This window comes from Poeciliopsis prolifica, unplaced genomic scaffold, assembly GCF_027474105.1.
Source record: "Poeciliopsis prolifica strain line A6 unplaced genomic scaffold, Auburn_PproV2 SCAFFOLD001, whole genome shotgun sequence".
Lineage (NCBI taxonomy): Eukaryota > Metazoa > Chordata > Actinopteri > Cyprinodontiformes > Poeciliidae > Poeciliopsis > Poeciliopsis prolifica.
The window spans coordinates 11462546-11489159 of record NW_026562376.1 but is presented as its reverse complement, the minus strand read 5'-3'; the positions used below and the strand labels follow the sequence as shown (position 1 = coordinate 11489159).

At 36.3% G+C, this 26614-nt stretch overlaps 1 protein-coding gene across 3 annotated transcripts in view; it reads left to right on the top strand.

Annotated features, from left to right (window-relative positions):
* Positions 1 to 26614, top strand: part of shank3a (SH3 and multiple ankyrin repeat domains 3a) — a 151692-nt gene that overhangs the window by 13619 nt on the left and 111459 nt on the right. For all 3 annotated transcript variants that reach the window (XM_055035584.1, XM_055035577.1, XM_055035569.1), the window contains exons 2-3: positions 3 to 494; positions 24833 to 25036. In XM_055035584.1, coding sequence (XP_054891559.1) covers positions 186 to 494; positions 24833 to 25036 — 513 coding nt within the window. In that variant the 5' untranslated portion in view covers positions 3 to 185. The remainder of the gene's footprint in view (positions 1 to 2; positions 495 to 24832; positions 25037 to 26614) is intronic.

Genomic DNA, 26614 nt, shown 5'->3' with positions numbered 1-26614 from the left:
AGCCTTTCTCTCCCTCCCTCTTTTTCTTTCCCAGGCGAGTGATGCATGCTGCAAACGGTGTGTGCGTGTAGTGTGAACAAGACCCACTGGTGTATGCGTGTGTGCCCCGTGTGAGTAAATGTGCGTGCATGCGTGTGTGTGCGGAGAGAGAGAGAGAGACATAGACTGAGCCCCCAACACGGAGCATGCCTCTGCGTCCGGCAGCCGGCAAACATGAGCCACCCAGCTCTCCACGGCAGGACCAGCAGCAGCAGCACACACACACACACACACGCACGCACACGCACCCTTACACACACGCACCGAACGGCAGCCAGGGGGCCAGCACTGACAGCAGCAGCTCCCGGGAAGAGGAGAGTTGCGTTCCCATTCCTCACGCTGTTCCGGCTTTCGGTCCCGGTGGAGAGCACAGCAACAGTGCAGGAGCACCCATGGAGGAGCCAACAGGCAACACTGTGGTCATCCGCATTGGAATCCCAGACCTACAACAGACGGTAAGAGCTTTCTCTGTTGCCACTGCTGGAGAGACTAAAAGAGAGGGAAGGTGCCTCTCCCCCTTCTCTGCTTTTAACCTGTGTTCTCTGCTTGGTGGGTTGGAGATTATTATCTCTTTCTTTGTCTTTCTATTTCATCTTTTTGTGCTATTTTTATGTTTTCAGTCTGGTTCTCCCTCTCTTTTTGTTTTCAGTATTCAGACTTTGTAGCTTTGCTTGCCTGCTGGCTTCTTAGGGTTCCACACCCCCTGCCTGTCCAACGGGCTCCTCACTAATAAAGGTGCCTCTATATAAGCTGGGCTTCAGCTGACTTTGACAACTATCCTCTTAGGGTGAAAGTGAGACTGGAGAGAAAATGCATTGGGGCAAAGGAGGCTAATGTAGAGGATAAAAGAAAAATCACGATCGTCATGAACACGGGCTGTAAAACTTTCCCTCAGACCTGTCTTATTGTTTCTGCTGTTGCTCCATGTCAGGACAGAGAAAACAAGTTCAATATTAGTCTTCTTAATCAAGCAACAATTTACCTGAAGATGTAGATTGTGCCTAGGTGTTTTGCATCTACTAAAGAAAAAAAGCACAACTATTAGACTGTGAGATTGGTTGATCCCTGCCGTTATTTTATCTAGTCGAGAATTTGGTATGCACTCCCCATCTCTTAACACATTCACCGTGACCAAAAGTCTCTGTCAGCTTGTGGTTGGTGCAGAAGGTGCTGCAGAAGGTGCAATCAATCAGGATAAATGTCCAGATCATTAATTCATTTTCATCTACCCTAATTTATATGCATTGAGTGATGATTATTCTTAGAAGAACAATAAAACAACATTGAGTAAATAGAATTTTTTTTTCTATAGTTAGAAAGTCATTTAGTCTTTCTTTTCAAAAATTTACTGAAAATTCTGAATTGGCAGAAAAGGATTTTTTTTCAGTTTATCATCAAGCATATGACTCTGACCACTGACATATGGAATAAAGACCAATGATTGTTTTTTCATCTTAGATCCTCTTTTAGTGGGATATATTATGACTTATAAGCACATTAATATCATTTTTTTATTCTAAACTGACGTTTTGGAGGCAGAATAATGAGTAGGATAAAGTTCAAATGAGTTTCACAAGGGCCACATTTTGATGGCTAAATGATTGGCTTAGTTAACCTCCAAGCTCTCCTGAGCTGCTTTCAGACTGCAGGAATCAGTTTGGTTAAAAGTGGTCCAACGGTGGTGAACTAGAGACAGGGTCATGTTCCATTTGAGGAGCTGAGCCTGGACCACTTAGTGCACACCAACAGCTTCTGTTGTAGAAATTCCTGAAGAAGTTGATGGTTCTGACATCAGAATGATTGTCACATAGTAAGGTGCCAGATAGCAGCACATTGCAGCTTGTGTGGCATCGTAAAGCTACAGACAAGTCGCTGTGGCCACGCCGATCTCTGTCAAACACCCAAACTACCAACATTGGGGAGGTTAGCATCACAACTGGGCCATGTTGCAATGATGGTTAAGCTGTTCTGATGTATCATGTTTTCTCTTACATTGCATAGATGACTGGGTGTATGGTATGAAGAGTCACTTTTCAAGGTAAAACATGGCTCCATCACCCATCCATCCAAACATCAACTGTCACTTATGAAATTAAAACTCCAGATGCAAAACCCAAACATCTCTTTCACGAAAGACACCCTTTAGCACATTCTTAGGAATCCAAAGGGATTCCCAGGCCAGAAAGGATGTGCTATATGTCCCTCCAGCAAGATCAAGGTCTGCCCTACGCTTTCCTCCAAAAGGGAAGTTCCCAAAATATACAGGGTCTACTTTAAGAAGAAGACAAGTTGTGTCACAATTTATGTTATGCTTTGCTGGGAAATGTTTGGTCCTGCTATGCATTTGGGTGTTATTGTGGCATTTAGCACTTCCATGAAAAAACATCATAGCCTGAAGTCCATAGCCTCTTTTAAGATGATATTGTGATTCTCTGAACTGCGGTCTTGAATACTGCTGTTGTTGCTATATTGTATCCTGTATTATGCAATCGGATTCCATTACATCATGTTCATATTTGAACATTATGTATCTTTTTTAAAATCACATTTATGCTATAGTCTGTTATCCTCTCATTTTACCATCACAAAAGGGAGCCTAAATTTTTGCTTCCCAAAATATTGATTCTGCCCTTATCTGCTGTGCTACAGTGCATATAGATGCTTTTTGAGTTTACTTTAGGTGTCCTTCTTAGTCTTCCACAAGATATGGTCGCCACAATGCAAGTTGCTGGTAATGTGTTTCGTTATCATCACCTCATTGTGGTTGGCTGAAATGACCCATTGTGACTTAGTGAGGCTCCAGATCTGCATGCCTGAAAAAAAAGACAGGAAATAAAAGGAGGGCACTTGAAGAGAAAGCTGAGAATTCCCTGAAGGTACTGCATAGTAGCCTTCTGTGAGCAAAATAGTTTTTCATTCTAGTTCAAACCCCCTGCGCACACACCACCACTCAAACACACGCCCATACATCTAATCTCATTTCCAGGGGACTTACCTTAATGTTCTTACGTAATTCAATGATGCTCAACAGTTCATTAGCCTTGCTCTTAAGTAATGACATTTTACCCAGGAAATTTCTAAATGTTGAGAACACATATGGTGTGAAGTTGTGATCGACAGGCAAACAGAGCAAGCGCCTGGAAATCTGACAGATAAACATAGCGGCAGATGACAGATGGCTAGATTTGGAGACTTTGAATTTTTTATGCAGCAGTCAAAAGTGACTTCTGTATACCCTGAGTGAAAAAGGGATTACTCTAGGAAAGTCTGCCTGAGTAGGATTACATATCGCCTGCTGCGTTTCAAGTCTGGATCTGAAGAATGAAGCGTCATGCAAAGATCACAGTGAGAAACATTTTACCTTTTCGGCCGGAAAGAAGGAAATAGTGAGGACTCATGTAGGGTGGTGCAATATATTGAATGGCTGTATCCTCTTATGGCTTTTCTCTCAATCTCTGGGCTGTTCCTTTACAGTTACAACCATCCTGCTTCAACAAACCTGTTATAAATGTGTCATCATTGCAAAATGTGTTTCTAGATCAAGCTGCAGTGCCAAGCCTGCAATAAAATAGATTAAAGTCTTTGGCCAATGTTAATATGTTTTCAGATTTATCAAATTTAGAATGTTCATAAGTTTGAAGATGCAGCATTCTCTCAGGTTGTAATGAAATAAAAAGAAAAATGTGGAGTTAGCAGGGGACAAGATGCTGTAAACCTATTGAAATAGCATACCGAGAATTAATTTTATGAATTTAATTCCATGATTTGAAGCTAATAAGTGAAATAAGTAGTTATTAAATCTTTGGGTTTAATGAAAATATCGTGTTGAGAGCTGAAGGAAACAGTGTGATTTCATTCACTGCTGAAATCTATTTTCCCAGGCAGAGTGTTGTACAGAGTACCCGTACTAAAGATTTGGCTTTTTTGAGATAATAGGTATTGTTTATCATTCACCATATCCTGCATCAATGAAACACTTTTTTTCTTTTATGGAAGCAAAAAGAGATGGATTTCCAATACTGCTAATGGGTGCTATTTATCTCTCTACAGAGCAAAGGTGTCATAAATAGACTGCCCCAAATATCTCTCTACCTTCTTTTATTCATATGCTAGATTTTTTTCCTTCAGATAGTTGCTTATTATGGAAGATTTTACATTCTTATTTATTCACAACTTTTCTGTTGCTGTTAAATGTTTGGTACAACAATGCAATCTTCACATTAGTCAAGAAGATGAAAGACTCAAAAATGGAAAAGCTGCATGTCTGATTACTCTTATTGTGGACCTTTGAGTTTTGAGTTCTGTGATTCAGGTTTATTGTGTGGAAAATTGCTTGCTTTAACTACTTGAAAGTCCCAAGGTTCTGTTATGCTGAGCAATTTAGGCATTTTATCGTAAAAAGGAATTACAATAGTCGGCGAGGACAATTTCACATCTTTGGAAACCAAAGTTGTTATTAATTCACACTTTTTTTTCTTTTTAGACATTGTATGCTTTACTGAAATGTCATGTTTTTTAATTGTACAGCCCCAATGTTGGTGATTTTAAGGATTTTTTCACCGTTTACAGAAAATGGAAATAAAAAGAATTTAAGCCATCACTTAAACACATTCATTGGGAGCTGTAATATATCAGTATTTTTATGGAGCTTAGAATGAACAGAGGACATGTCTAAACTCTATCCCAATCTAAAGAAATTATGTCATTTCCAGATGTTTGTAGAGAGTCAAAACTTGCACTCAAGTAAGAGTAGCAATAGTAAGTTTACTGAAGTCCTGAGATGGACAAATATGTATGTGATGGTGAATAAAATAAAGAATGACTGAAAAACATTGTTATGTTGAAGAACTATTGGCACTACAAAGTTTTAAATAACGGTTTTGTATAATGACCAATGAATTGAAACCAAAATGGACTAAAATACAGTTTTGCTCTCTTTTAGCACTTTTCCTGGTAATTATGATTTTTTTTTCTTGCTTTAATGTTAAGTTTTCTTAAGCGGCCTTTACATTAAGCAGATATTGTCAAAAAAAGTTAGAAGAGAGAGTAGTACATTGAAGACAAAGACTGAAGCTTCAGTCCAAAGATAATGCTGAGGGGGTAACCAGTCAACCAGCTGGGTTACCTGGTCCCAGTGTTTCAGACTTTGTTTAATCAAAATCAATAAATGTGGACAATTTGATTAAGAAAATGGTTTGAACTAATAGCTGGATCTTTTAAAAAGGAGTATATTTTATGTTAATGTTACTGATGTTCTCTGAGAAAATCTGCCTATCGAAACAAAATGTAACATGCCAGAGTTGCAAAGATTTTCTCAGCTGATGCAAGAATCAGTAACAAATGTAGATCTAAATATATGCGAATGAATTTGATCTGCTCTTCACTGTACATTGCTGAATGTTCTTTCCATCCCAGCCTGTTAATGCTGCTTGCCTTCTTCACTGAGCTATAAAACAATTGAACAATAGATAGACCATAAAAGTTTTTTTGAAAAAAAGAATGACAAATTTTCATATATTTTTATAGTTGTAACTGATTAAGCTTTATGAAACTAATTAGCATATCTTGCTTTTTTGCAGAAAATGTGTAGAAAGCAAAAATTGTCTACTATTGTAATTGCCTTAACATTTGGTGAACTGGCTAGACAATGTAGAATCCTTGTTTTTGGCTCTAGAGGCCATTATCATCAGTCACCAGACACCAGACGGTAAATGGGCAGAAGATGGTAAGACATGTAGGAAAAGTTTCAGGATTAGTAATCAAAGATGGACGGCTGCGTTGAGAACAATCGTCTCTGTATTTGGGTCGCCCTCTCTTTTGAAAGTTTCATCTGGTAAAGACTAATGCAAACAAGAGAGACAGTCAGACATGGTGGTGGTGGCATGATGTTCTGGGGATGTTTTCACGTTAAACTACATTTTCATTTGAGTGACACAGCAGGACACAAACTTACACAATACCAAGTTTACAAACAATGTTTGTAAACTAACATTTTTTGGGGTGGCCTATTCAAGGTCTAAACCTGGATAAAAAGACCGACTGTGATAAAAAAATAAAAAAAATACCTACAAAATTTTGGTTAAATTTGAAAAAGAATTGTAAAACTATTGTCACTCTTGTTTGATGGTAGTTATTCTCCACTCAACAACTAAGTGCATTTTTTACATCTCCTTATCAAGTTTCATGGTTTTTTCTGCGATTGTAATTTTCTTGATTCAAATAAAAATTTTCTGAGAGTTATCATTTTCCGTGTGTGTATACACTGTGTATAGGCTTCCTTAAAAGTGTCTTTCATTCAGCTTACCCTGATTCTGAGTTGATGCTTGCACACAGCGGTCTGACAGTTCACTAACATACATATAGTCTTCACAGAGATTGATTGACACATGCATTGTTATACCAGTGAGTTGTGGAAATATTTGTGGAAAAACGTATACCTCTGTGCTTCTATTTTTAACGTCATTCATATTGGCAAGAGGATACAAGACATGACTAGCATAATTCAACTCCATCTCGCTACAGGACCCAAGTAGAGAAAGACAAAGAATAGAAAGCTATGACCCTTTTGTATGACAAGTTTCTCATATTCATATTTTGTTTCACCTTCATCTCTGTTTCTGCTGAATTTGTCTATAACCCCGTAAAGAGACAGCATAATGTAACATGGGTCATTAAGCTAATAAATAAACCATCAGTAGGCAAGGCGGGTGAAGAGTCTTGCCCAACGACACAATGGCAGGCTGAGCCCCTGTTGTGGGTAAAAATGTATCTATATTTCTTCCATCAAGAAAAAAAACTGCATTCCTAAAATGACAATATTTATTATTTTTTTTCCCTTTTTGTCATGTTAAAATATTTTGTTATATTCTGTCATTCTGATTGTTTCTTTTCTGTGGAAAAACTGCCAAGTATATGAACTGCACTTTGCTGAATCAAAAAACTGCCAGCCTTCACTTGATAAAAATTAAAGTGCAACTTGTGCAAATAAATCCAACGAATTGCAGAACGCTATATTTTGCAGTTTTCACCCACAGGATTTTTTTTCAATGCATAAATGAGAGCTACTCTCTCTTCTCCAACACACCTAAATCAAATGAATGACTTGTAACCAGGCAGAGCTGAATGGCTTGCTCAGGAAGGAATTCAGCTCTGTATAAAAGTTTGTTTTAGCAGGGATGCATCTAAATGTTGCAGGATTGTAGCTTTTGAGGACTAAATTTGGGCAAATGTGCTGCAGGGATTGAGTGGACATAGAAAATGTATGGATTTTATTAGGGCAGATTAGAAATATGACTCCAGAAAAGCCATACAAGAAAAGCAAATTGCTTTTATTACACATTAGTGTTTACCTCAGGAAAGCTAATTCAGTATATGCAATTTCTCAAATACAAGGCCAGAGCATCTATGTTTTTTCCCTTCTGTTCTCCCTTTTATTGTTTTCCTCTAACTTTTGAAATTCGGTCTGAAAGACACCTGGGAACATATTGAGACAGTAATATGAGCCCACTGCCACTGACCCTTTTAATATAATGATGTCTATTCGAAATCTTTTTGTTTGTTGCTAAGCTGAACAAACACCTCTTCACATTATGATGTATATTTTCATATCTGATCTCATACATGATGTTCTTAAATAAAAGTAGTACAGTCTGAGAACAATCGAACAGGAGATATATAATTGTTTTATGTCAAACAGAGAAATAACCCTTTTCAGATTAATATTTTTCCACAGGAAGTACTGTGAGAGTTCACAAAAGAGATGGCATCATGAAGAAAGAGTGTAATGGAAAAGTTGAAGTATCACCTTTAGACAACAACCAGGACAGGTAAAGCTCAGCTAGGTATTTCAAATGAACGGTAGCTATAAACATAATGTCATATAACTGTAATGTGGTTGATGAACAATAAAGTTGATGGTTTGGGGTGGTCATCACATTGCCCTCTAGTCTCAGAAGATTTGTGGGCACAGCTCAAGGGGGTGTGTATGAGCAAAGTGGCCCACAAACTTGGCCCAGTTACACCAGTTATGACAGGAGTGGGCCACCATTTTAGAACTATTGTGAGAATCTTGAAGCAGGATATCAAACCACTTGACCTAAATGATGTATAGTAAAACATAATTTGAACAAACACTAAAGACATTTATGCAAATTTCTGAACTTGAAGAAGTTGGACTTTTTTCTCTTTTCTTTTATTATTTTGGCATTTAGCTGATCGAAATGTTGGTAATCCTAAGTTGGTAATCCTAGCCTATTCTTTTCAGAGATAAGAATAGGGTTCTTCTTTCTTGTGGTGGGTAGGCATATTGTTTTATTATTGAAGCACAGTGTTCAAGATGTCATTTTTTTCTCTACAAGTGTTCAAGTCTCATAGTGACTGACGTTAACTGCAAATCTTTTCGGCATGTTTGGTCCCGCCTGTCAAGAGCAATCTGAAAGATGACTTTAATCATCATTTGTTGTGTGTAGCTTGTGATTTTGTTCGTTGATGCATACAAAAAGAAAACGTTAGAGCGAGGGTAGATTCAAAAAAGTAATGTTATTCCCCATATGCATGTACATTATTTTGTGAATGGAAATAACTAAATTCTTCTAAAGTGTTGTCTATTATATTTTTCTTGTATTCAGAAATTAATGTTAAGAGCCTCACTTTTTTCACTTTTCTATCAAACTTAGAGACTGATCACATGCTTGCATCCTTTGCAAGTAATGCTATTTGAAACCTGTTGAAATTAGCAGAATTATGATGACATATTCATAATTATCCAAAAGATGGTAAAAACATTTATTTTAAAATATGGTGATTTTTAATTGCCATTAGCCATACTCTCATATTTCAACTGTTTTGGTTGACATCAAAAAGCACCAGGTACAACCGCTTAAACAAAAATGTGACATTTCAAAAGACATATATTACTCTCACAATGCATCCAATGAAACATACTCCCTTTTCTGAAATATCTGGACAACAAACAGCCTGAATCATTTATTTGTTTCATTTGTGGCGTGAAATGTCTTACGTTTACTATTTTGCTTCATAGTTGATTTGCCATTTCACTGTCATATGCTTGGGACTGTTTTGTGTCAAATAAAACAGTCTGATTCTAATTCTGTAGTTATCTGTTGAGCTCTCAAATAATGTACCATGTCATAAAATCGCTGTGACTATAATACTAATGCAATTCTGTTTTATTCTGTTCACATTTCTACTTGAGCATTTCTCCAAGGCTAACTTCGCATTCATGTAACAACAATCACTGGCATCAGTCTCTTTGGATTCCTCTGCAAAAGAATAAAATAATTAAAAAAAAACAGCCTTTTTCTCCCCAGTCCCAGCCTGATGTTCTGGAGTTGGGTGTACACCTATTGTCATTCTTTTAGTCTTACTTGTTTCAGAAACTGCATCAATATTGCAAAGTATGCAATGTAGTTTATAGCTAATTCCAATCTTTTGATACTGATTTAACCATAATGCATTTATCTATCAAGAGGTGGTTACAGGTATTCATGTCAAACCATTGAAATCCATGTCTATATAAAATACATAATTCATCAGACACTCAACAAAGATTAATATTTTTGTTTAGTCAATTATGGTCCTTGTAAGTTGATCTCTACTGTAAGGCGGTAGCTGTTCTCACAGTGTTTTCTATTGTTTCATTGGGTCAAAATGATTCATCTCAGTGGTTTGAAGTATACTTCCATTTTTAATTAACTTAATTGTTTTGGAGAGACATAGGGATAATGGAAGATCTAAGAGAATAGGTTGAAAGATGTCAAGGAATGTGGTTTAGTCCAGCTGCCTTTATAATTTAGTGTAGATTCTTAGATGCAGTAAGGTGAAGTAAAATGCTTTCAAGAAGTCTTTTTCTCTTGCTCATTTTGAAATTTTATATGCCATCTTCTGTTATTACTCGAGGGATTTAAAATATGATGAGTTTGACCTTTGATTCAGTGACTGACTCAATTATGCTGTGTGGGTTACACAAAGATTACTGAGCTTTTCATTACGTGGTCTCAGGTGTGTTTTGTATGAAATAGAGAGAGGCATTTACTTTACAATTCAAAATTATCAGTGCTGAGCTACCCCATGGGGATCAAAGTTGAAACTTGTAAAACGGAAGTAAGGTTTTATTAATTTCCTACTGAGAAGCAATACAGGAAGTAGGTTTACAATGGGTCTCGCCAGTGATCTTGACTGGTTGGCTCTGACTAAATGAAGACAGAGAGCTGGTATTACTTCAGAGGTTTAAAGAGTGGAGTTGCTGGCTTAAGTTTGTCACCATCCCACTGACCTTTTTCCTTTGGTTAAGAATTATTGGTGGGATGAAAGAAATGCTATATGGATGACTGCTTTTCCTGGAATCAATTTGCCCAAAAGCCAGAGGAACAGAGCATATTTTATCTGTGTGCCTGTTGAAATATTGGAGATGAATTTTAAAATGATATAAACTCCCTAGAGAGAAGATGCTATTCTCATTTACACTGAATTGAGCCAACACCAGTAAACATAGTCGACTGGTTTAGAATGAGAAAATACTGATAGCCCAAATTCAGCCAAGAAACCATAAGAGTACACTGCTTGTGTCAAAGTTATAGGACATTTTCTCAAATATAGGAAATAATAATTTACAGTTATTAAAAGATACACTGATGTGATTTGTACATGAGTTCAAGGAAAATACACCTGCTTCTGACAAAATCAGGTGTCAGAACCAGGTGCTGGGGGAAAAGAATTCACGTTGAGAGATGACATTGAGGGACAGCGATAAAGTTTTGATGCTTAGTTCTGAGTTTTTTCCTGAAATACAATTTTCTTTCACGGCCTTTCACATTACTGCAGCTGCACTGACATTTCTGTGTGAATGGTTTACAGAAATCTGTGACGTAACATTGACATCACACAGCAGCACACTGTTTACAGAAGTAAAAATGTATGGAGTCATTTACGTATCGATTTTAAAGTTTATTCATCAACGGGAACCGACGGTATTGTCACAAGACCATAACAACATTGGGAAGCTAATAAAAAGAAAGCACAACTAACAGCATGGCTGTTTGTGGGACATTGAGTGCAGCTTCTGCAGGAATGTCTGATTGGATGTGTAGTCAGATCCAAGAGTGACGTGACCGTGATGTGCTTCACAGACATACTTTTTCTAACAGGTTAAAAATCATGATTTTCAGCCATTATTTTTGTCCTGATTTAGTGTGCCTGGCTTTTTCTGGTGGAGAATTATGATGCATGTCTCACATCAATGACATTATAGCCAGATAAAATGCATCATGACCCTTCAGTCTGCAGATGCTTTGAAAAATGTGATGAAAACAATATTGAAAGGGTGAAAGATGCTATTTCTTTTGACTGGGGTCCAAAAGACTTAAGCTATCACATATGACAAAATAACTTTAAGGGACATTTTACTTATTTAAGCCTGCATAACCGTCTTGAGAATGACTTGTATGAATAAACTATCATTTAAATTTAATAATGAGGACGGGTCTTGCATCTTTCATAAACTGAGGCTTTTGTTTGTATAAATAAAGAAAGCATATTGAATTTAGTGAACTGTGGGTTTGCTGCTTAATGGATAAATACAATTAGACACGTGCGTCACACTCAGAAATGAGTAAAACGTTATTGCCTTGAAAAGCGTTACCCAGCATGCCTTATTGGATAGTCGTTTTATTTCAGAAGGTTTCCTTGGCAACTGGATGGGATGCAGAGCTCTTTGGTGCGGCCCAAAGCATCTGACTGATGACATTCAGAATTAAGAATCAGAGAATAAAGTAAAAGAAAGCGGAATCTGTCTAAAGTGTCAATTTCACTGCCAATCGCAGACAGTACAGCTTTTCCATTGAGTTGTTGTTACGCTCCAGTATTTTTCTCCATGTTGGGCTCCTGAGCAGCTTCTCGAGTGATATATTTTACATTTAAAACATGAATGAGTAACAGATGCACATGCAACATTTATGAAAAATATAATTTATGTAAAAATATTCATCTTTTAAAGATACAGCCTTACCTTGATAGTCACTGCAAATGCACTGATAAAAGTAACATATATGAAGGATTCTGCACGTAAATCAAATGTAACTGTCATGGTCAGGGAGTGTGTAATCTCCTAAGAGTTCCAGCTACAAAGCTCTTTGTTAAAATTGCTGTTGTCTTGAAGATCACTACTTAAAGCTGATTTTCCCTTTTACAGCCACGCTGTAGGATTTGGATGTCACTCTTCTTGTTTGCTTAACTTTTTTGATTTAAAATAGTTAAAAATTATTTCTCTTTCTATCAACACCATCCGGCCAGACTAGGATTAAGTAAAGGGACAGAAAAAAAGCCTGAATTTACTTGCCTCTTTAGCACAAATGAACCAACTGGTCATGTAACATGTGCAGCATGAATCACGCACCATTGTTCGTAATTAGATGAAGTTGCTCCTTGACATAGGCTGTTTAGTTCCCATTCACACTGTGCATTTCAGGGCGTTTGGATCTTGATAGCAACTGATTTATCTCTGTTAATTGAATCAATGCAGTTTTGCCTCATTGTGTCTGGTGTAGGATGTAATGGATCAAATGAAAACTCTCAGATACTATCTTCATTATAGACAAAATAAATTAGTTGTACAACAAAACAGGCCTGGATGGACGGACTCACAGGGTTGTGGTTTTTAAATTATGAGACCAAAGCTCACATGCAAGATAATGTAGGATGACATTCTCTCATTTTAGAACAAATATGTTTGGATGCTGACTGTGAAAGATACAAATGGATAGATGCTGTGTTTACATTAGTGTGTCCATGGCCAGATGTGGCCTCATGACGTGTTCATTTGGGGCTGCATTGTTCCGTGGTTGAATTGTAGCATGTTGTAAATGAAGGACTCGCTGCCTTTGGTTGCTACTCTCATGTCTCAGTACAATTCATTTCATACAAGATCCTATTAACTTGATGTTCTTTTAATCTTCCCAAGATACGTTTTCCAATAGGTTTTGTATATTTTAAGGTAACATTACTCTGTTATCTTTTACTTTTCATCTGAAACGCAACACAAATTGTTCGGTTGTTGGCATTTAAACAATGATATGTGTGAAATTTTATGTTGATGAAGAAAGGAGAGAGAAAAAGGTGCAAATCCATTTTCATCTTGTTAAAGTCAGTGTTTTTGAATGAGGAATGTGTTTCTCTTTGTGCAATCAAAGCTGAAACTGATAGGTGACCTCCAGGCATCTCTTAAATTTAGAAAATTTACCATCTTTGAGTTTGAGGCACCTCACTAAGCTACTTTCTGTGGGGACATTCTGTGATGACACTGTATTTTTATTTTTGTTTGTTCATAGCAATATCATATCACGAAAATATCCCGCACTTGTATTGCACATTTAATATTTTTCCTAGTACTTTGTAGACTTTGATTGCCCTGATATAACATTTATTATCACTACATTTTGCTTCTCTGATAGGAGAGCAAGATGAGTGCAACACCTTTAAGAGATGGAAAACTGGAGTAAGACTTGACTGTGTCCATTATTTAAAACCTTTAAGCTTTTCCACAGAATACCAGAGTATACCACGGTATGATTAGCTGAGATAGACCTACGTTGCTATATATTAACGTGCAATTTGAGGCCTTTATTATAGGTCTTAAATTAACTACATAAAACTTTTTTTTTCTAAACTTTTAGCACAACACACAGTGTTACAGCAATAAATAAATATGCACACAAACTACAAGTTCTTAACATTACTGAACATATTTCAGAATCAAAATATAACATCTACTTTGTCTTGTTGCCTTAATCAGGTCTAAGCAATATAATTCTAAATTGAATTTTTGCATAAGGAAGATATTATGCTATTCTGATATTGTCTTTGAATCATAAAACTACTTTAATGCCTATTCGACTGCGCTTTTTTTGATGGCTGTCCAAGTTTAGTTTTTATTGTAAAAGTATCTTACTGAACAATAATAAAATGACCACCTGTACAGGAAGTACCCCTCCTGTTCCCCTCATGGCATCAGCCCACCGTGCATGGATAAGCTGGACAAAGTATAAAGTGGATAAATGAACGTCTTGATTTAACTTTTTTTTCAGCCTGTATTGTATTTACACAAGCTGCAATCTTTTCTGCTAGAAACAAAGATGTACATCGTGCAAATAGTTCATCTGGCTACCACAGGCTATCCCTGATATCCAGCCAGCATCGATTTAGCATCTTTTCATTTTTCCTAGACGCTACCATATTACTGTTTTTATTGTTCAGAGGCCCCTCCGTGCTGTCGTTTTATTTCAAGTGTTATCTTGCTCTGCTCTCCCACATCTCCTCAGTCTCTAGCAGCTCCAGGTTTGCAATGTTTTGAATGCAGCAATTCATTCTGTTTTTTTAAAGGATTTGCCATTTGTAATTTACTGTTTTTGTCAGCAAGGAAACTTACGTGTTGATTCAGTTAATGCCAGCAATAGCTTGCCATTGGAACAAATGGGTTATACACCTTGTGCTGAATCTGCTCAACACAAGGTTTTAATGTTTAGAAAATCTTAGTGGCCAACAGGGACAGAAAAAACAGAAAAAGGGTACAGTAATTAAACAAACACACAAAAATAAAAAGTACCACATTTAACTTGCTCAATATAGACCATGTTTTTGTTTTTTTTATTTTGTCTGTTAATGTCACCACTCTAATGGTTCTTTTAGATACCCCATTATTTCTTAGTATTACAACCCAAACCTAATCTGAGGACTATCATGCTTAATTTCATATTCTTTTGTTTATAGTCTACATATCAGCATGTTTTTATCCAGCCTATTGACTAAGAAGACAAAAACCCAAAACAGTGGAAAGCACTGTGAAGAACAATAGTACTGGACAGTGGCATGGCATTCAATTTGTCAAAACTTCGTACAATTATTCACCCCATCCAGTAACATGGTGACTTAACTGTCTTTTTTTGAAATGCATCCTCTAAACAATCTAGTTTTGAAGGGACCAAACACATGTTAGCATCATTAATGATCTGTGTTACTATTTCCCTTTAGGGCATTGGTTAGGAATCTGTGCTTCCCCCACATACAGGAGGCTCAGCAGTGTTAATTAGTGCATATGTCATCTGGGCGGCGACAGCCAGAGGTCTTGGGAGATTGAGACTGGGCTACAAGAGAGTCATTACACTCCATCATCTCAGCACTCCCCTGTTCTTTTACTTCACCACCATGCTTTACTCTTCTTTCTTTTCTCTTTCGATGCATCACTTTCTTCTAAAAAGCAACAACAATGCCTTGTCTCTTTCCATTGAGGCAGGATACCATCTGTGCCTTTAGAGATACTGCAGTCATGCCCTGCTCCATGCATCATTCCTGCTTGCATAACCACAAACAGAGCCACACAAACAATCCCTCTTAATTAGTGAGACACTTTTGGACTGTGCTTTAAATTCCAATTCGGAATGATGTAATGTGTGTTTGTTTACACTATGTCAAACTATTATGCTTACTGGAACTTATGCATGTAGAGGCCTTTTTACTTCTTCTCCAGTGAAATATTGTTTTTAAATGCCAGTGGCAATAAACAACCAAAATGTAGAATACTAAACATATTATTATCATCATCATTATTATCCTTATTGTTAGCAGAAGTAGTACATTTCAGCTGTAGAACTTCATGTTTCATCATTGGGTACTTTTTGTAGTTATCAGGAGGATTCGGCACGGACTCTTGCTTTTATTGCAGGTTTTTGTCACATGCGATATCTCGCAACATCCTTCTTAGTTTATGTCACATAATTACAGTTGTGCAAAGCATTTTGGTGTGTGTTTGATAAAGGGACATTAGCACCTTTAAAGCCCATTTAGCTTTAACCTTCAAATGCCCAGTGATCTGTGATGTAGTCATTAGGTGAGATTTCTCATCTTGTGTAACTTTCAATATCACAAAGTGTCTGTTTATTTCTCATCTGCTTTTCTGCACATATTCTGTGTCCACTCATCCTTAATATTAAGTCTTTAATTTAACCAGACTAAAAGATCACAGCTTGGCATTTGATGAAAGAGTGTCAGCAGCAAATAGAGACCAAAAGAAGAAGAAAAAAAGTTACGCCCTCGGGTGTCTGATTTAACTCAGAGTTTGAATGAGTTTGACATGAGAGCACACTGATAAAGACACCAGGCTGCCTTGGCTGCAGTGACTAACAAATGGGGACCTGGGCCAACACATTCACTGTGGCACCAAACGGTGATTTAGCATCTCTCAAAAATTGCAGCTTGAAATGTTATGGCTTGCCACATCTGTGTGAATTTGAGAAGCACCTCACGTGACTCTCCCCACATATGCCAGCTCTTCTGTCTTGTTCTTCTGCTCTAATTTTCCCATCATAAATTAACCCCCACCACACCGCTCAGGCTTGCCTTGGCTCTTTTTTGTATCATCTCATATGATCAGCCATGCAGGTGTGTTACATTACCGGGCCAAACGATGCTTTTGCGGACACTTTGCTCACATAGCGGCAATCAAATCTGTAAAATGCAAATGATGCATCTAGGTGTAAATAATTATCAGTGGTCCACTTGGATTTGGAGAATGAGTATCCTTCCTGTAATGTGATCAGTTTTTAGTTTTTATAAAAGAATGCTTTGAAATCCCTGGAGTCTTTAAAACAGCGTGAACAAAAGATTTCTCTAGTTGGGGGTGTAGAGTGATTATGAGTGAATACCATTAAGAATTTTGCAAAGCTAATCCATTCAAAGCTTAATTTATTCACATGGAATAATGGCAGCCATTCACTTTATATTGGCGTTCTGATTTAAGTATCATCCTATTTTGACCTACAGTTGAACCTCAGCAAAATACAACTTTCTTTATTAAAGTAATTCACAAAGTAAAATTTGGATTATTATGGCCGGCAGTCACAATCATCATCAATTATGGCCAGCATAATCTTTTTTTTTTCTTTTTTTCTGAAAAATCACTACATGATTCCAAAAAAATGCTTTTTGATATCAGAAAAGTCAGACTACTGGAAAGTATGTTCTGCACATCTTATTTCTTCAAATAAATAATTCTTGGACACAACATTTTACATCAATAAAGCATTTTTGTATTTGAATTGAATTTGAATTTGAAGCGGCTTCTATTCTCAATAAGGAGAGTCAAATTAAGTGTCCGCTAGACAACTGTGATGTTGATGGTCTTCTCCCTGATTACATAGATCGGCTGAATTTCATGTCTCAGTTTTTTATTAGCTCTTCAGAACAGCTGAAATATATAAATCTGTGTTTAATGAACAATTGCGATTTTGTAATTTTTTTTAAACTGATATTACTTGTTTCAACAATTTACATTTTAATTTATGTAGATGGTGCTGCACAGCTACCTACTGTTTAGAAAATTTCAGTCAAACTAAAACACGTTTTTTACTTCGCTGAAACCAGAAAATCAAATATTAAAATTCATGCATTTCTTCCATACAATTGAATATTTTTCATAAGTTCCATTGAACTACCTTGTCATTTGTTTTCATTTATATCAAGTTGTTGCATTATCACATGACTAATAACGATAAGTTGAAGATTTTTAACCGTAATTACCTCAGGCTGGAGTGGTTATTAACCCTGTTTAATGAGAGCAGCATCTGCTCCTCTGTTCTGGCTAATTGTGATTGCTTTACATATTTACAGTAACAGCTGATAAGATTTTGCTTCTCCCTTCAAGCCACTACCATGTTGTGTAATTACTGAATCTGGTCTGCCACATCTTCTTGTTGGTGTAATAGAAAACTTGTCTTTATGGCGAAAACCTTTTCTTTTTCACACAAATTTTCAGGAATGGGTTCAATAAAAGACCAGTTGTTGCCAATCTTGGAAGTCGAGTGCTAACTCTTCTTGTTAAAGTGTGAGGTTTGAATTCATACACCTGAATTCTCCTTTACATTTTTAACCTTAAAGGCCATTCTAAGGCTGCTTCACTTCCCTGTTTCATAAACGTTGGCAATATTCTCATAAATCTGTTCAATCTGCTCTTGTTTCTTAATCTGTTTTACTGGAGGCAGCCGTTACCAAACTTCACAATCTCATTTTAAATGCAACAAAAATATATGCCTATGATCTACAACTACTTCACAGAAATAAGGTACAACAAAATTGTCTAACAATTAATACCAGAAAATGTTAAAAGTGGAAGAGAGAGACACTTTTAGACTCAAATTAATTGGTTATAACACAGACTTCATATAAAAAAGGAGTAACCGCTGCGGCTCAGCCCTTTAGGAACAGAAGAGGTCACAGACAGTACACCACTTTGTGCCAAACTCTATCAGAGAGCCATCAATCTGTTACAAAATTACCATGTATGATACAAAGTTGAAAAACCACAGTCATCTACAATACTGTGAAATGATTCATGTACTCTGAGAAAAATATTACTTTGTAAACGCACAGACTGGAGATTGCCGTTGGAAGTATTTGACCTTTACGCTTTTAGACAGCGAAGCGTGATAATGTATCACACCCCTGTGATCAATATGACCACATGAGCTCATGAGTACCAGGCAAAGAGCTGTTAAATCATTATGAAGACTGTCCTGCTGGAAACGCTTGGAATGTCATGATATAAATGCTCTTTTGTAAAACTCCGACGACAACAAATCTTAAATTCCCAAAGATTTAATTTGATTTATAAAAATATTTACATTCAAACTTTATTCCTAATTGAAGTTTTTTGCAATTTAAAAACTTTAAAATCTTCAAGAAACCAAATCTTTGCATCTCTTTGGTGTAAAGTTTTCACATGAGAAACATTGGATGCTTATGCCATCTTAAAATCTATTATTGTGTGTTCTGCGGCGCTCTATGAATCAGAGACAACATTGTACATATCCACAAAACCACCATAGGAGAGATGCTAGTCATGCCTTAGTGTTTGGAGATTGGACACAAGATTAAAGACATATTGTAGCATAAAAAACCCCTGAATGTTTTAGAAGTACACATCTAATAATTTAGGAGTTTCAAGATATAGAAATGTGAGTTTTTATGTTGCAAAAACTCTAAACAAATACACATTTATTGCCTCTTTATAATGCATTTTTACTGGCAACAGAGAGTACTAGGTAATGATGAATGAAAATACTTTTATGAACAATTTATGCCCTCATTATCAAATTAGTACACTTTGTGCACCCTGTTCAGCCTTTTCTCTCCTGCTTGGCTCTAGTCCATCTCAAACCAAACAAAGGAATATAGTTCTTTTTTTGTGACACTCTCATGTGAAAATAAGCTTTTACCAAAGTTTTCTATTGCTTCTAAAATTTATCACAGGTATTCTAAAACACATTTGGAGATGCAGAAAACTTTAAAAGTTTCTTTAAAAAAGAAGAAAAAAAATGTTTTCCCTTCAGAAAATAATTCTAAAACAATTTAAGTCAGCAGTTTCATTTGTGAGTTTGAGGAGCTCTTAATTCAGTAAAATAAGAACTCCATTGTCATTTCATTTAATTGATTATATGAAAGTGATGCAAATGTACATTTTCATCTTTGGCAGCTTTGTGTCACTGACATAACATAAGAGCTTGTCTTTCAACTTCACAGGCTTTATAAGATGCTTGGTTTTGGATTGATTCCTGACTTTCTCTTAAAAACATTTTACCACATCAATTATTGCAAACTCTGTAGCCGAGTTGGTTTGTTTCTTTTATCACTCATTGCTTTGAGAAATAATTGTCTAATTTCCACCGCATTATTATTTTTTTTACTTTCATTCCAAGTATTATATCAAGTTGAGCTCTGCATTGCAGTTCCACTGCAAATCTGCTGAAAGAGCAAAATTCATTCACAGCATTCATTAAGACCTCTGGGGTAGTTTTAGGAAACAGCCTTGTTTCAGCTGTGTCTTAGAAACTAAAGCAAAACAATAGTATATGCCTCTTTTGTAAAGTTTACTTGTTCAGGGTTTTAGAAATCATTGCCATTTCAAACAGAAATGTTGATATGTTCTGCTTTGGCTGCCGCTGCACCCTGTCCTCAAGTGACTTCATTCACCCCTTATTCATTTTTACATTGAGTTCAAAATCCTCCTGGTAACTTTCAAAGCCCTTATAACAGCGCTCCTCTTTCACCCTTTGTACATTTTTTTTAAACTCTCTTCTCTACATCATATAGCCATCTGTCCATCATGGGGCTCAGGTCCTTCAGATACTCTGCTCTCTAAGTCTGGGTTAGATTGTCAAACCATCATCAGACACTCATTCAAATCCATTCCAATTCAGACTCATATTCCTGACCTCGCTATCCTATATATCACTGCACAAATGTTTATTTGTATTTTGGATGTTGTTTTCCATGGAGGATGTTTTCAACATATAGTAATTATGTGTTTTTATGTTGTTTCAGTAAACCGACCTTCAGGGTCTTGAAAGGCGATTATGAATAAAAAGGTATAGAACTATGTATAATTTAGACACATTGAGTTAAATAAAACTTTCAAGTGTTTTGTTAGTTACTTTTGATCCACTTAGTTACTCAATCTACTAGATTATTTGGATTCTCAGAACCTTTAACCCTCTCCAGGCAGACTTAGCCAGTCTTTGCAAGTAATTTGAGCCTGAGAGGTTTAATGACAATATCTTCATTTGAACAGGAGAAAAATCAAAGCATTTTCTCCTATTTAATTTTGTACCAAATGCTTCTGTTAAACAGAGAAAACTTAATTGTTTGCTAAAGCTCCTTCATCCATCTTCTATAACCCTCATTGTGTTTATGCCCCTCATTGGGGTGTAGAAGATGGGCTCAATATTGGTTTAATGCTGTGTACATGATGCAACCAGGTCATTTTTTATTTTATTTTTTTTGTTTTTTCTGAAAAGATTTGTTTTTCAGTTGAATTGTTTAGGATGTCACAATTTTTTTAACCACGTTTAAAAACCATTTTTAATGTCTTGAGTCGTAAAGCAATAGTTTTTTAATATGAGTGTTTGCCTTCGACACTCACTGTAGGTGCTGAAGGAAGCCGCGTTTTTCCTGGCTGACAATTTTCTGAGACTGTAATTGAATTTCTTCAAGATGCCTTAGTTTAGTTACCAGAGAGAGTAACACAGCTTGGGGATTTGCAATATGTCAGTGCAGAACATTGTGCTGACCTCAAAGCACATGAATATTAACACTTTAATGTTTATAGCTATTTCTCTTTAAATATAATAAAATAATTAGACTTTGTCCTAGAACTGTAGTCAATTTGTTAACCAGAAACTTATTGACTATGGAGTTCAGTCATGAAATGCACCTGAATAATTACGTATTGTGCCACACAATGTGTGATGCGTTTGACTTAATACATTATATTTGATTATTTAATGACATATTTTATAGTGTTGAACATTTAATGCAATTACGGTAATCGCTTTATTTGTTGTGTGTGTCTGGAGTGAGGGCCCAATGGGGGTTCACATTTGCAACACTGGAAAATGAATATTTATTTTGTTGAAATATGGTTTTCAAACATGTTGGTTTTATTTGTCTATAATTAGTCAATATGCTTTGACTAATTATAGACCCTGCAATTATTGTTACTAAAAATGTTAATCGAGTCCCACCATCAGAACCGTCATATCAGAATTTGATCCATGCATATTTTGTGTTCTGAGTGTTTAGTTTCTCTCTCACCAGGCAGCAACCTCTGCCGTCCATCCTGAAAATTGTCCTGTGTGCAGTGTTTCATAGTGTTTGGTATTCTGTCAGAGGAATGAGAGCATAAAAAGGAAACGAAATGTAAACACTCCAAGTCAGGTTACAAGCATGCAGATGAAAAATGAATATTTGATAGACCACTAGTTTTAAGAAAAGTACATATTCATGTAATTGTTTAACTGTACATACAAATCACTTGTGTTTTAAAAGATCTTTTCAAAGCTTTATAAATATTTAGCTATTCATAAGTGGTAATATAAGCAGTTTTGTTACTTCAAAACCTGAATCATCTGCTGCTAGACAGATATAAAATACTATATGTTCACATTTTTAAAATGTTCAATAAATATGAAAGACTTTTAATATGCTTTGTATTACATCTGTGTATTATGACAAATAGTGGGTAACATAGAGAGTTTTCTTCTGCTATAACACATCCAGAGAAGCTGGGGTTCAAAAGTCTCTAGATTAAAAGGGTCAAATTATTTGCAGTTTCACTGAGGTTTAATGTTGGAAGTATAGTATAGTTTACCACTTGCAGCTTGAATTTTAAATAACATGACTTTTAATACTCATTTTAAATAACACAACTTTAACACATTACATTTCTAATCAATATGCTTTGATATAGTTAAGTTTTGAAACAAGCCTTGGTGTCCAGTTGTATGTTTTCCAAGGTAACGTTCTCAGCATTTCTCACAATGCTTGCTTTTTGAAAATCTTCTCCATCTGGACTGAACAGTTTGCTGCTTTCTGACCGGGAGACACACCCAGACCTTTCCTCAGAGCCTGGAGCTCAGCTCAGCATCAATATTAACACCATGAAATGTTGTTTGCTTAATCTCTGATGAGGTTTCGTTCTTGTTTTTCAGGTGAAATGGAAAATGTATATATGGTTGTACAGTTAATTTTAATACCATAGCTCACTTATCTAGGTAATCCTACATGGGTATTATTCTAAAAAAGGGCTAATTGCACTTTAAAATAACATGGGTTAATTGGTAAGGAATAATGAGTGGGATGAAATTAAATATTGCTATGTTTGATCAAGACAAAGTGGCACCATAGAAATGTTAAATATGTGTTTTTATCAGTTTCAGAAATATCTGGCACCAATATTATGTCTAAATTACTGTGGCAGACATTATTCTGTCACATAGTTGTAGGAAAGGTGGATAATTTGCTATCAGCTGTCAAATGTGCCACAATTTAGTTTTAGCTTCAAGCAACAGATCTATAAATAAATAAACAGATGTGTGCCCCAAAAATAAGATTGAGAAATGTAGAAATGCATTATTTACTTCCTACAACTTCAACAAATTGGTAAGGTGGTGCTGGCAGGGAACAAGACATAGCGATTTGAATTATTGGTGTAAATGTTTTCAGTATATATCAGTCGCTAATGTTATCTTGTAGCTTTTAGCTGGGACAAGATGACATAGCATGCTTCCAGGAACTGAAGAGTGAAGAGACACAATTAACTTTCAAGCGATGTCAATAGTGAAAGGTATTTGAATCCAACTGATTATGTAAATGGGTGATTTGATGTGATTTTGTTGGATTTGAGCAAATTAAGCAGGATATGTCATTTATAAATCTCAGTATAGCTTGAGTATTGCCTTTAGTAGTGATCTTGTTTTATCATGCTGAGTGTTTTTGAACGGATTCACAGCTGTGCACATGCTTGTTGACATCAGCATGGGGTCGTTCTGTTGTAATGTAGTGAAAAGATGTGCTTTCAGTTATTGTGTCTGGGTGAATAGGGCAGAGTTGTGGTGATGACACAGACAACACTGGTAGATTTATAACTCGTGGGTTATGTTTCCTCTCTCTGCACCATCTGTAGTGTCAGCTCCACGATGTGGTACAAGTTGGAAAATGTGCCTAATGCACAAAGCCCTTCCTCTCTTTTTATAGACGAGCTCCTTAAAACAAAGTAAACCTCAATTTTAACAGGAGATATTTTTATGATCAATTCATAAATACATTGCCAAGACTTTAGATATGGAGAATTTATAAATTTGATTACATTTTGTGCATCACATAATAATTATGATTTATCTGACTCCAGTTAAGTGGTTGCCGTTTTTCACATCTGTCCCACGGTCATTAACATCTTTGCAGTGTTTCATTCGTGACTAAAACACATCTGCTGCAATGATCCATGACACTCTAAAAGTATGTTTTGTAGATATTTGTTAAAACTGTCACTAACAGTTTAATATGAGGCAGATAAAATTGGAAAAAAAAAATCAAGTTCCCCTGCCTTCCCTGTTTCTCTGCTCCGTGGAATCTGCAGAAATACATCACTCAGTTCGAAACAACCAATCAGAGCTTGTTTGTGTACTGCTCTGCTGCACCACATCTCCTTCACGGCGCCTGCTGTGAGTGTGCAGGCCAGTAAGAAAGACCACCGATTGCGAAAGATGAACAAGTTTGATGTATTGGTCAGTTATTTTTCCATCATTAGCTGCATCAAACTGGCAATTTTAAGCAGTGCATACACAATCGTGATTGACATGGCAAAGTCCTTCCTCCTGACTCTGATTGGTTGTTTCTGATGCAGAGCTGTGCATTTATGTAGATGGCAGTAGGACCACCGAGAGGAAGCAGAAGAACCAGATTTTTTTTCTGTCTCTTATTTTACAGCCATGACAATATAATAAGAGAGTGCTACATTCTTGCAATTAAAGCAAGCAAAATTAACTTCCTTAAACTTTGTTAAATGATTTTTTTACTGCAGCTTAATTTCTCTAAGGAAAAAGTGTTCAGTGAAAACCTTTATTTTTTAGTTTTGTTTGTTTCAGTATAACAGTCACAGCTGGCATTGAAAATGACCTTTTGTAATCTGTTTTGGATGGTCTAGTTGCACCACTGTGAATTACTTATCACTACTGAAGGTCTAGTTATTATTCAAGCTGGTTGAGTCATAGCAAGTTCAATACGTGTCTCAAATTAAATTTATCTCATGCAGTTTTAAGTATAAACACTTTTATCACCTAATGGAAATCAGTAAATAGGGACTCTGAAATGTCTTCGATAAAAGCTGAGTAATAGTAAAATGAAAGGGTGATTAATCTTCTTTTTTTTCTTTTCCTTTCTCTTGTCTCTGCAGAAATGTTTGAAATTCAACGTGGATGCACCGATATGGTTGTCCAAGCAACGTATCCTGTGTACCCTCAACCAGAGCCTGAAGGATGTGCTCAACTATGGCCTATTCCAGCCGGCTTACAATGGCAAGGCTGGCAAGTTTCTGGATGAGGAGAGACAGCTTAGGGAATACCCTTTCCCATCCATTGCTCCTGTACCGTACCTAGAGGTAGGTGCTGATCATGTGTATGCATGAAACATTGTGTAGGAAAAATAAGGGGTGCACATCACTGTATCATGCATTTCTCTCATGCTCCCAATCAGGATTGTCTGTCCTTATGATTTTTGATGTTTCTGAGTTTAGCTTGACCTAATGCAAGAGAAATCTGGTCCTTATATAAACTTCTAATATCAACTGTATGAACACAAGAAGACTGGATGCTCAAACTGAATTAAAAAGGTGTGGATATTTATGGAACCAAATTATGACGTGATTTAAATTTGTTGATAATTTCTTCTAATATTTGTTTTACAGCTGAATTGTCAAATGTATATGTCATATTAAAGGTGGTAAACACTGACGTCATTTATGCTGGACTAAGTTTTATACACTAGAAAAACATGGCATTTTATCAACTGGGTCGATAATTCATATCTGTTCTAAAAAATAAGCCCATCTTGTAAATAATCAATAACAGTATGTATTGTTGCAAGAAAATGTGTTTTTTTTTATTTTTCCCGCACCGGTTCACAAAGCATCTGTCTCCATGTTTGTTTGTTTGTTTGCTGCTGTCATGGTGTGTCAGTCAAACTTCATAACAATAATGCTATCCTCAATGGCAGCGTGGTGTTTAGAGCAGCCGTCATCTCTTAGAGATAATTGTAGTGCTTGTCTGTCACAGTTTGTGATCTGAAAGGATATCATGCACATAAAATCACTTCACAGAGTGAAGGCTAAAGTTGTCAGGTGGTTTTACGAGAAGTCGTGTTTATTTTCAGAATTACCTCCGTGTCAACAGGAGCGGAGCGTTATCAAGGAGAAAAACAATAATCCTGATGACTTTTAACATTATTCTAGCATTTCATTTGGAAATACCTCATGTTATTTAGCCGTATACGGGTTAAATATTATGACTCAATATAATTGCACTCCTTATTTTCATTAGTTTATACGGACAATTAGAAATGCCAGGAAGAAGTGAAGCTTGTCTTTTGTTGCTGCTGAAGTGCTCAGTGGTAGCAGAGCATTAGTGACACACATAAATGTTCTTACATAAATGTTCCTCTCTTGTTTTATGTTTGTTGAATGGTTTGTAGTTGTACTTTAAAAAGCTTGCAGTTAAGCTGAATAGGTGTGGATCTAGCAGGGCGTATATTTATATGTCCGCCACAGCTGTGCTGGAACACTGTGTGTGCCATTGATTGACCCGCAGTTATACCCTCAGGTCGGGACTGTGTAGAGATGATTGACAGGTTTGGATTAGCAACTGAAAATCCTCTGTTCGCTTCTGGATTTACTATGTTGGTAAAGTTGAAATTTGTTTGTTATGGTTTTGCAATTAAACTTTGTACTAAAGTTTGCATGAGTTATAGGCGTTCCAAAAATGCTTTAAAGTGCTGACAGGTGTTTACAGTGAGATATTTGTTGTCCCCCAGCACATTAAAAGAGTAAAAATGTCTCTGACAGTACTTCCTGCTTTTTCACTGCTCCCCTTTCTCTTTAAGGGCTAGCTATGAAACAATTACATTTATTATTTTGTCTGCAAAACAAGTTAAGGGTTCATTAATTAATTTTTTTATAATTTCA